The 12,000-nt window shown below is 38.6% G+C and overlaps 1 protein-coding gene across 1 annotated transcript in view; it reads right to left on the reverse strand.

Moving 5' to 3' along the window:
• The window catches only part of znf827 (zinc finger protein 827), a 138,783-nt gene that overhangs the window by 1,767 nt on the left and 125,016 nt on the right, over positions 1-12,000 (reverse strand). The window contains exon 17 of the mRNA XM_072580594.1: positions 5,575-5,752. Coding sequence (XP_072436695.1) covers positions 5,575-5,752 — 178 coding nt within the window. The remainder of the gene's footprint in view (positions 1-5,574; positions 5,753-12,000) is intronic.

The following is a 12,000-nucleotide window of genomic DNA, read 5'->3' on the forward strand; positions in this document are numbered from 1 at the left end:
AGTAGCAAAAGTACAGAACAACAAATTGGTTTACATCTGTAAGTTTGATCAGCAGCAAAGTTTCAACATAGGCTTTAATCTAGAGGGTAGCGAAATGCATCCTAGAATAATGCATGATTCAGTAACAAATGGAGTAATAAATATGCTCTTACTAATATGGGCTGGTAACATGCATTTTCCCAAGTAACTGAAACATGTAGTCAGGGCCTAGCACAGGGTATATTAGGGCCCATTAACCAAGTCTGGGGCTCTAGGGGAACTCACTGTGCTCAGGTTAGGTACAGGACTGCTTTTCTCAAGTAGAGGGCTAGGGTCCTGAGCTAGGAGTAGCACCAGGGCACGTGATTTCTATCTGGTCCTGGTTTTAGTCATCAACCTATTTTAAATTAGTATATGCTTATGTTCCTAAAGATATGAGGTACATCCATAGAGGACACCACTTCAATTTCTTGCACTTCTAATCAAAAACACAAATGGGTGTGAACAGGCCCAAATTTAATTTAGGAATGTCAAAATGGTGCATTTCAAATGCTACTTAACCCCTTAATCTTTTCACTAATTGATAACAAAGTCATTATGACAATGCTAATTATTTAGTCCATGCTAGTTTACAGAGCCTGTTTGCTAACTGCTGCCTATACATGCTCTGTCATCTTCAAAAGATGCCTGAGGTACTTCTGTAATGCTTAAAACTAATGGAAATTGCCTCTCCCTATTTGTTCTGCAAAACGCATCACTTCACAATTGTCTGCCCATTCCGATAGCCAATCTATTCTGTTACAATTGACTTGTATAACACCAACACCCATAAGTTTTGTATTCACTGTAAATTTAGAAATGTTACTCCGTATTCCAAGATCCAATTCAACTACATACACTAAAATTTAATACAATGTCTTTTCATAAAGAATTTTAACTATTCCCTCAATTTGTAATGCACTGATTTAACAGGGAGATGACGACCTAGTTGTATTATCGCTAGATTTGCTAATGTTCTGGAGACCTGGGTTTGAAACCCGACATGGCGGATGGGAATTTGAATTCAAAAAACAAATAGAATTAGGAGTCTAATGATCACCATGAAACCATTGTTGATTGTCAGGGAAAAACCAATATGATTCACTAATGCCCTTTAGGGAAGGAAACTGATGTTCTTACCTGACCTGGCCTACACTTGACACCAGACCCACAGCAACGTTGTTGATACTTAACTCCCTTCCGGGTAATTAGGGTGGATAATAAATGCAGGTCCAGTCACTGATACCCACATCTCATGAATGAAGGAATGAATGAATGAATGAAAAAAAAGGTTTTTGTCCTCCTTTAGAAATTCCTCCATGTTCTTGTTCAATCATTGGTAACCTCCCTTTGTCAACTTCATAACTTCCATCTTCAGATTCTGGAATACTACTCGTTTCCTACATTTCATTACTTTGAACAAAGGCACCATGGCCCAACATTCTGCATTCACTTTGCTAAAACCCATTATTCATATTACCATATTTCTCATCTTCAAAGATCTGTACCTTTGGTTAGCTCCTCTAACGTCTGCTTGGTAAGAGATCAGACTCTCCACAAAGTGCTGTAGGAAATGCTGCTATGTAAGCGGCCCTTTACAAACATAAATCATTTATAATCGAGTACTGTAATAATCAACAATTAATTTGGCATTATCCAAACTGGAATGTGGTTTCTACATTTCATATAGAGATTTAAGTAAAGGATATACAACAAGGCTTAGTGGTTTACCAAAAAAAGTCTTTACAACTCACCAATGCCACAGTAAACCATCAAGTCAAAGTTGTGCATCCGATTTATACCACATCACTTTACAGAAATTGCAACTTCATGGTTCAAAGTATCTGTTCAAATAAATATTTAGAGAAATGAATAAGGAGAACAAGGATTTATTAATTTTGGAGATGAGTAGAGGGAAAGACAGTTGCATAAAACTAGCCTTGTCAAGGATATTCCAGCACAACAGATAGCTGCTGCAGACAGTTATTGAAAATGAGAGACAAGCTTAAGAAGCAAACATCAAAGGGACTGGCAGAAGAGCAAATGTTGAAAATGGCAACGTTTGAAGCAGCAGGTTGGATGAGAACAACTGGACATAAAACAGACCGGCATTTCAGGAATAAGTGTCAAGAAATGCAACCTGAGTAGGAATGTGGCAAAATCTAGGCACATCAATCAAGACAAAGCTGAGAGATTTAAGATTAGAAAAGCAGAAAATACTTTTGTGTGACTGTTGTAAAGTTTAGCGAACGAGAAACTTTATAAAATTGCTTGCTTTAAGTTTTCAAATGTTGGCTCATCAATGTCCAGGAGTGAATTGAGAAACTAATTATTCATAAGAGTAAGCTAAAATGTATTGGACAAGATAGAGGCTGATACTAATTATTAAAAGCAGAAAAAAAATTCAATCGCCAGTAATTTCCCTCACCATAATGAGTTTAAGAAATTAATTCAATCAACTCCTGGCAAATGTAACCAAGTATAGTAGGAAGCTAAGAGAGCAAAATTCAATTCAACCGAAGAGACGGAGAAACTAACAGAACTTGTCATCTAATGTTGAATAGACCATTCTATTTTTTCTAAAATATTCAATAGTAATACTTCACTGCTTTCATTTAAAATAAAACGATTTTCTCTCCCTTTTCCTCCTTCCCTGAAAGTGCTGACTCTATGATGCCTTAAATGATCAATTTTACAGAAACAAAATACAGTGAATGCTGGAAATCTGAAATAAAAACAGAAAATGTTGCTGGAAATATTCATCTGGACACAGAAGCAATGAGACAGAATCAATTCTGATGAAAGTTCATTAACCTGAAATGTGAACAGCTTCCCTCTCCAAAGACATTGCCTGATCGGCCAGTAATCACAAATGAATATTAACACAGAATGCTGGTGATATTATACACATCACTGCAGTTTCTAAAGTAATCTACACATAACATTGTTCAGCAAGAGACACTGGGTAAAGACCGGGAGGGGCAATTCTGGCTAGGTTTCCCTCTAAAACAAACGTTTGGATGGAGGACAGTTGTAGGTTTCAGGTTACTTTGACTTATTCAATAGATCCAAGATTGCGATAGAAACCGTGACATTTAGATGATTCCTCAGCCACTCCAATGCATTGGCTAGCTGAACCAAAAGAGATCACTATTGTTCAGTTTTATAAAAGTTATTTTTCAATGGACAGTTTTGCTCAAAGTCAAATTGCTTCAGGAAATTAATTTTCCACAGATTTCTATGCTATGAAGTATAAATTCAGACATATTGTACCTGATACAGGGTAAAGGATGAGAAAGGGAAAAATTAAGACATTGTGTAATAAGTTGTTTGCTTTTCTTTTTATCTCTTTACTAGCTGTCTCTCTTGTTCCCCCTCTCCTGAAGGTCTTTGCAATATAAGATTCCAAAGATGCCTTCCTTGTACTTCAAGTGGCTGTTGAAGTAAATTATGAATGTGTTTCGAAGTTTCCAAACGTCCACCAGTGGTTAGCACCACTGCCTCATAGCGCTAGGGACCTGGGTTCGATTCCACCCTGGGCAACTATCTGTGTGGAGTTCGTACATTCTCCCAGTGTCTGCGTGGGTTTCCTCTGGGTGCTCAGTTTCCTCCCACAGACCAAAGATGTGCAGTCTAGGTGGATTAGCCAAGGGAAATGCAGGGTTACAGGGGCAGGGTAGGGGGTGGATCGGTGTGGACTTGATTGGCCAAATAGGGTGTTTCAACACTGTAGGAATTCTATGATTTAAACATATAACCCATTCTAATCAGTCGCCTTAGCATGGTCATCGCTGCTCAATCAAACATTAGGGTGAGAGATTGGAGTATTTCTAGAGGCGCAACTTGATTAGCCCTCTAGCAACTGATCTTGCTGGCTCACATATGGGTGCAGTGGGTAGTCATTCTCAAGGCAGGCATGTGATGGAATACTTCCAGTTTTCTTGACTGCAGCTCCTACAACACTTGAAGAGTTCAACACCATCTGGCAGAAAGCAAGCCACTTGATTAACACTGAATCAACATTCACTTCCTTTACCACAGTGACATCGTGTGTGCTGCAAAAAATTCAAAGCTCCTATGACAGTACCTTCAAACCTGTGGGCTCTGTCACCTGGAAGAACATGGACAACAAACGCATAAGAATATCACAACCTACAAGTTCCCCTCCAAATTGTATACGTGCCTGTTTTAGAACTCTAATCAGTCCTTCAATATTGCTGGATCAAAAGCCTTTTTTCAACTCACTTATTATATTACCTCCTTATGTGACCTCTCACCTGAAACCATAGCTCTACAACTGCTCTCCTTTCCCCAGACTCTGTCTTCCTACTCTGGATTTGTGACTATGACAGCCATCTACTTGGGTACCTGGGCTGATTGCTTTGGAATTGCCTTCCTAAATCTTTACACCACTCACTTCTCTTAAGGCTCTCCCTAAAGTTCACCTTTTGATCAATTTTTAAGTGACCTTTTAACATCTCCTCTGCTAGCTGATGTTTATGTTTAACTGGTTATGCCTTGAGATGGCTTTCCAGGTTACAGCAACTAAATTAGTGCTGTCATCACGGATTATCCTTTGCAATGCATTCTCAGGAACAGTCTGCAGTAAAATCTGGACCATATGTAGTTACCACCTATGACACAATGTATGGTTTAAAGAACCCAGCAGTAGAATTTGTTTTAAAAGAAAAAAGGACTTAGCACCTCAATAGCAAAGTGTATCTCAATGACAAATACCACTTAAAGTTAATTGGTATGTCTAATAGAATGTTTACTGCCCGCACAGAAATTTTATGATGTCTATAAATATCACACTTTAAACTTTACCCTAAATATAGCCAACTTTAGATGCTAAACTAATATAAATGCTACAACTGCCTTCTGGAAATGGAGAAAGGTAATCAGCATAATTCTTACACCTCTTCATTATCCAGTGAACCCTACTGGAATTGGCACAAGTATGGAAGCTGGCAAAGTCAGGATTACACTCTGCTGCATTATCCCTCTACCCATTGTCAGTCCTCCAAGATATCATCTAAGTGGCTATTTGTCTTGCATAAAATTACAGCTTGTACTTGAAGAACTATTTTCAGTATTCTGACAGATTTGCTGTTAAATAAAATGCAATTTTCAATTGTAACTGGGATTCTTTGCACTGAGAAAGGTAAAGAAACACCATGCTGGAAACCTTCAGAAAATCAGGCAAAATCTGTGCATAATGAAAAATATAACATTATCATTTCAAGTCTATGATGAAGGGTTGTAGGCTTGAAATGTAATGTTGCCATAGTCTTTTGCCTTTCATGAAGAATAATGCCTGATGTGCTGAGCATTTCTGACATTTTCTGTCTATTTCAGATTTCTCGTATTTTGCTTTTTTGTGGTACTGAACAGAACTGGATGATCGTCTCATTACCATTTAACACTACATTAACTTTCTGAAAGACAATATAAATTTAGCTTGCATTAAACCCAAAAGTTGAAAAATACTTTCTGCTGGTAAGTTCCTAAATGCCAAACTCTGGGAATGGCAGTCTACGTCCCAGCTTTCCTTACTTGAGTCCTCCAGTGGATACGTTATGGCATTTTTTGTGCTCCACAAGTTGTTCTGGCGTTTTCAAAAATTTGTGACAGATGTCACACTCATACATCCTGGTGATGAGGTGGATCTGTAGATGTCGGTCATACATCATCTTTGTTTTACACACAAAGTTACAGAAGATGCACTCAAAACCTAAGGATTAACACAAGCACCATAATTACAAATCTAAAAGTGAAACATTAGGATAGGGGTTTTGAAAAAAAACTCTATAATGCAGAGCATATAGCAAAGTACACAATAAACGATATTAGGTTTTACTGACAAGTTTCAATGAAGAAAGTCATTAAGTTAGTTGTGAATTATGATCAGCCATGCTAAAACGGAGGGTGGGGAAGGTAGTAGTGTTGCTTCCTCCAACAGCAAAAGCTGCTCTTATATAGACTTGGCGTTGTTAGCCTCAGGCATGGAGATCTCATGCAGCAGGCAGCAATTCCAAAACAAACATCATCAGATTTGCCAAAGCTAACACAATGTGCCTATTTTACTGATTAGAAAAAAAATCCAACAGTAGAAAAACACAGATGCTTGAATTCACCGTCCAAGGAACCATGGAATACACCTTGGGTTCTTTGCTGCTATACCACTCAGCAACTTTCTCAAAAATTTATATTTTAAAAACAGTTTCAGTAAGCAGACCGAATCTCTTGAAAGCCAAAACATACACCATATACTCTGCTGTGCATTTGTTAGTACAGTCTACGTCTGGCAATTAGCCTAGAAATCCTTCCGCATGAAACGTTCATAACTTTCACCTGTCACTTCACAAAGTGAAAGTACCATACTGTTGAATGATTGCATGTAATTTCAAACTTCGTGTTTATTGACAGTTACAGTAATGTTCTTGGGTATAGGTATGGGTGAATTAATAAACAGCAGTGTTAACATTCTCACACAGGATCTAGACTGATTAAAAAGGCAGTAGGATTGAAAACCGACAGTCGCCAAACCAGGTTAAGTGCCATGAGAGACCATCTAGGGTCTCAGATACTGGTCCTTCCAAAATCCACTGGAGCAAGAGGTAATTCCTTAATTTAAATACCTCAAGAAAAGATCCATGACATTAGGGCATCAAATGACTGCCTCTCCCATGTGATTGTTGTGTTGTAGCAGCAGGGTTGACATGGTGTCATGACCTTGAGAACTTAATTAACGTGCTTTTATTCACCTCCCTTACCATCAGAGTCTTGCTTCTTTGGAGCTTCTAGCCTGGATGCCAAGGTAAGCCTAATAACTGCAATAGAATAGATCTATAAACTGTGTCATATTCAATGTACCTGTTCACAAATGTTCCGCCAGGCATTACGTGATGATGTCCCTGGTTTGGGAGCCTCTGCACTCAAATATGCCATCTAAATGCTACTGACTTTGCTTACAGAAAGGAGAGTGGTCTGCACCTTACAAGGTTCCATACATACTTCACAGAAAAGCTGGGGATCTGGTGAATTTATGTCCTTTCTATCACTTTCCTCCATGTATAGGAAGGATAATATGACAAGGACACAAGCAATTTGTACCAACCAGTCCATGCTGGTGTCTATGTTCCGGTTGAGCCTTATCCCATGTCTTCTCATCTAAATTTATGATTGCAGCAATCTATTCACTTCTGGTAATATACATCATTATGCTTCATTTCAAGCAGATCTACAGTAGCAAATTCTATTGATTTGGACAGTAAAGTTTCTTTTGAATTCCCCATTTAATTTCTGGTGACCATCTTCTATTGATGGCCTCTTATGAGGTCACTCCCCATAAGTAGAAATATTCTCCTTGCATCAAATCAATTAACAAATTACATTATTTCAAAGAATCTCTATTATGCCACTCATCAGTCATCATTTTTCAAGAGAAGAAACCCAATCTGTCAATCCTTTCCTGATGTGTACATTCACACATTTCTGCCGTCATGCTTGTAAATCTTCTCTGCAGTTTCTCCAGTGCCTCATTATTTTTATGTAACAACCTGAACTGCAAGCAGTTCACTATATATGCCCTAACCAAAGCTCAACTCCAACGTCTCCATTTGTCTATTCTACCTTGTAAAAATAACGCCTATTACTTGGTTTATCCTTTTAATAGTAGTTTTAATTTTTCTGTGATTGGTGTATTTATACACCAAGATCCTTTTGTTCCCATCTAAACTCTCACTTATCAAGTAGACATTCCTATTCCTCCTACTAAACAGTAGTACCTCACTTCATCTGTTTCAACTTCATTTGCCAATATTTATCCATTTTCTAGGATATTATATCCTTCTGTAATTTGTTGCAGTCCTCCTCACTATGACATCCCATGACAATTTGGTATTTTCTGCAAGTTTAGCAATTGTATTTTTGATTCCAAAGTGAAAATCATTAATGTATCTTCTGAACAGCAGGATTCCCTGCACAAACCCATGCAAAACCATATGGGCGGCACGGTGGCAATGGGCGGCATGGTGGCACAGTGGTTAGCACTGCTGCCTCACAGCGCCAGAGACCCGGGTTCAATTCCCGCCTCAGGCGACTAACTGTGTGGAGTTTGCACATTCTCCCCGTGTCTGCGTGGGTTTCCTCCGGGTGCTCCGGTTTCCTCCCACAGTCCAAAGATGTGCAGGTTAGGTGAATTGGCCATGCTAAATTGCCCGTAGTGTTAGGTAAGGGGTAAATGTAGGGGTATGGGTGGGTTGCGCTTCGGCGGGTCGGTGTGGACTTGTTGGGCCGAAGGGCCTGTTTCCACACTGTAATCTAATCTAATCAAAAAAAACACATTTCACCTTTTGTCCCTGAGCAAATTCCCTTGACAGATGCTGTCTTTCATTTTGAGGCCAACTAGTAACTCATTTTGCTACTTGTCCCCCTGACTCTACATTTTCTTTCCTTATTCACTCATTTTATAATAAAAAGACCTATTGAAAATCCAAATAATTTACATCTACTGCATTGCTATTAAATATTCTATCTTCCCTAAAGAAAAATGTTTTCCTTTGAAATCCATGCTGACAATTCATTATTATTACATTTTGCATTTCTAGATGTCATTCTATTCTTTCCCGTCACGCAGATTCTATTTTCTTTCTACCAATCACCTTAGCTTGCTGTTCTACAATTCCTTGGACATGTTCTATGCCCTTTCCCAAACACAGGAATTAGCTATCTACCAATCTGCTGGAACTACATCTTTTCCAAACAAATTATTAAAAATGAGTAGTAATGTTTGTTATCTCTTACCTAGATTTTTCCAAAATATATAATGGATCCCATTGGGAACAGGGATTTTATCTTCTGAGAGAGGTTGAATTTTTAAAAACTCATTCACAGGATGAAGTGTCGCTGGGAGACTAGCATTTATTGCCCACCCCCAGTTGCCTAGAGGGCAGTTCAGAGTCAATCACATTGCTATAGGTTTGGAGTCACATGTAGGCCAGGCCATAGAATCATGCAGTGTGGAAACAGACCCTTTAGTCCAAGCACTCCATGTTGAACATGATGCCAAACTAAACTGGTACCACCTGCCTGCTCATGGCCCATAACCGTCCAAACCTTTCCATGTCTTTTAAAGGAAAGGTCTTTCCTTTAAAAGACCTTTCTAAGTGTCTTTTAAATGATGTAATTGTGGCCGCAACCACCACTTCCTCAGGAAGGTCATTCCACACACAAACCACTTCAAAAAATTTGACCCTCGTGTCTGTCTTTTTAAAATCTCTCTTCTCACATTAAAAACATGTTCCCAATCTTGAAATCCCCACTACGTAAGGATGAATCAGAATTCTCAGGTCCAGTGACCCTTCTTCAAAAGTTAACTCTGATTTCTTTCCACAGATGCTGCTGCAGTTCTTTCAGCTTTTTGTCAGATAATGATGACAGTTTACTTCCTTAAAAGAACATTAGTGTATAAGATAATTTTTTTTCCCTGATAGTTGACAATGGACATAGTTATCATTAAACTCTTTATTTCAGATTTTTATTGAACTCAATTTCCAGCACTTGCCATGATGGGATTTGAATCTAGGTCTCCAAAACATTAGTTGGGACTCTGGCTTAATAGTTGAGTGACAATACCACTAGGCCATCAGATCCCCTTTCCCTTTTATTCATAAAAACATTGAAGATAGTAGCTTGCGTAGGCCAGTCAGCCCTTCAAGCCTGCTCCACCATTCAGTATAATCATGGTTGATCATCCAACTCAGCATCCACTTTCCTTTTTTCTACCCCTATACACTTTGATAGTTTTACCAATCTCTAACTCCTTGAAAATATTCAATGTTTTAGGCTTAACAACCTGCTGTGGCAGAGAATTCACAAACTCACCGTTCTCTGGGTGAAGAAATTTCTCATCTCGGTATTAAATGGCCTATCCTGTATTCTTAAACTGTGACCCCTAATTATGGACTCCCTGGCCATCAGGGAACATTGTTCCTCCATTTACCCTGTCAAGCAGTATTAGAAATGTATAGGGCTTTGAGGGATTCAACCCAGTGTATATATAGTCCTAACTGATCTAGTCTTTCCACATACATCACCTCTGCGATCCCAGGAATCAGCCTGATTTATTTTTTGCTGCACTCCCTTCACAGCCAGAACATGCTTCCTCAGAAAAGGAGACCAGAACCACATGCAATACTTCTTGGTCACACTCAGATCCTGTACAATTGCGACAAGACATCCCTCCTCTTCTAGCTACGAAAGCCAACATATCACTTGCCTTCTTCATCACCTGTTGCACCTGCATGTTTACTTTCAATGACTGGTGCACAAGGACACCCATGTAATTGTTCTTCCCCCTTTTCCCAACCGATTGCCTTTAAGCTAACAGTTTTTCTTTAGTTTTGCTACTAAAGTAGGTCATTCACCACATTATACTTCATCTGCCATGCTTTTGCTCCCTCACTCAACTTGTTCAAAACCACATTGAAGCATAACTACATCTTCCTCACAGTTCACCCGCCCAGCTTTGTATCATCTGCAAACTTGGAAACGTTACATTTAGTTTCCTCCTCTAAATCATCAGATATATGCATATTTGAAGAGTTGGTATCTAAGCATTGATTCCTGTGGTAATTCACTAGGTACTTCCTGCTGCTCAGAAAAGAGACCCATTATTCTCAGTTTCCTGACTGCCAGCTAGTTCTCTATCCATGTCAATACCATATTCAAAATCCATATTCGTGAATCTTACATGCTAATCTCCGATGTAATACCTTATCAAAAGTCTTCTGAAATCCAAGTAAATGACAGGCACTGGCTCCCCCTTAAATATTCTACTAGTCACATCAATGAAGAATTCCGATAGATCTATCAAGCATGATTTCCCCTTCATAAATCTCAGATTCTGTCCATTCCTGTCACTGTTTCACAAGTGCACTGCTTTTTTTATATATAATTGACTCTAGCATCTTCCCTACTGTCAGGCTAACCGATATATAATTCCCAGTATTCTCCCTGTCTGCTTTTTTAAATAGCGAGATGACATCCGCTACTGTCCAATCCACTAGAATTGTTCCAGAGTCAAAAGAACTTAGAAAGGTGACCACTAATGCACTCACTATTTTAGGGACACTTAAGTGTTCTGTAATGTGGATAATGGGGCCATGGGGATCCCATCAATTTCCCCAACACCATTTCCCTACTAATACTGATTTCTTTCAGTTCCTCCCTCTCACCAGATACTGTGTTCCCCAATATTTTTAGGACATTATTAGTGTTCTCCTATATGAAGGCAGCAGCTAAATATACATTTAATTGATCTGCCATCTCTTTCTTCCCCGATACTCTCTGTAAAGGATCTACATTTATCTTCACTCATCTTTTTTCTCTTCACAAACCTATACAGGCTTTTGCAATTAGTTTGCATGTTCCCCAAAAGGCAATTTTCATGTTCAATCTTCCCCTCTTAATTCAATACTATTGTCCTTTGCTAAAATCTAAACTGTTCCAAATCCTCAGGTTTACTGCTTTTTTGGTAATTTTTATGCTCCTTCCTTGGAACTAAATTATCCCTAACTTCCCTCCATTAGTCATGGCTGGACTAGCTTTTCCAATTTATTTTTGTGCCAGAGAAAGTCTTCCCCTTTTTTATTTTATAGACACTTGTCTTAATACTCATCTCATCAATGCCATGGCTATCTGTTCTCTCTCAGTCTCTAGTAGAAAGTAAAATAAAATAATTATTTAATATTTTGCCATCTCTGTATTCTTCCCTTGTGAGGTGTCCTGTTCCTGCTCCCATTACAGCCTTCCTTTCTTGAATTGATTGATGTAATTGTTTTGTTAGATATTTCTTTGATCATTTATTTTCATAGTTTCTCCTTTCCTTTCCTAATTGTGTTTTGTTTTAGACATTTTCCTAAACTCTTCCAATCCTCTCTTATTTTGCTGTCTGTACTTAATGTCTATTTCACAATC

This window comes from Chiloscyllium punctatum, chromosome 1, assembly GCF_047496795.1.
Source record: "Chiloscyllium punctatum isolate Juve2018m chromosome 1, sChiPun1.3, whole genome shotgun sequence".
Taxonomy (NCBI): domain Eukaryota; kingdom Metazoa; phylum Chordata; class Chondrichthyes; order Orectolobiformes; family Hemiscylliidae; genus Chiloscyllium; species Chiloscyllium punctatum.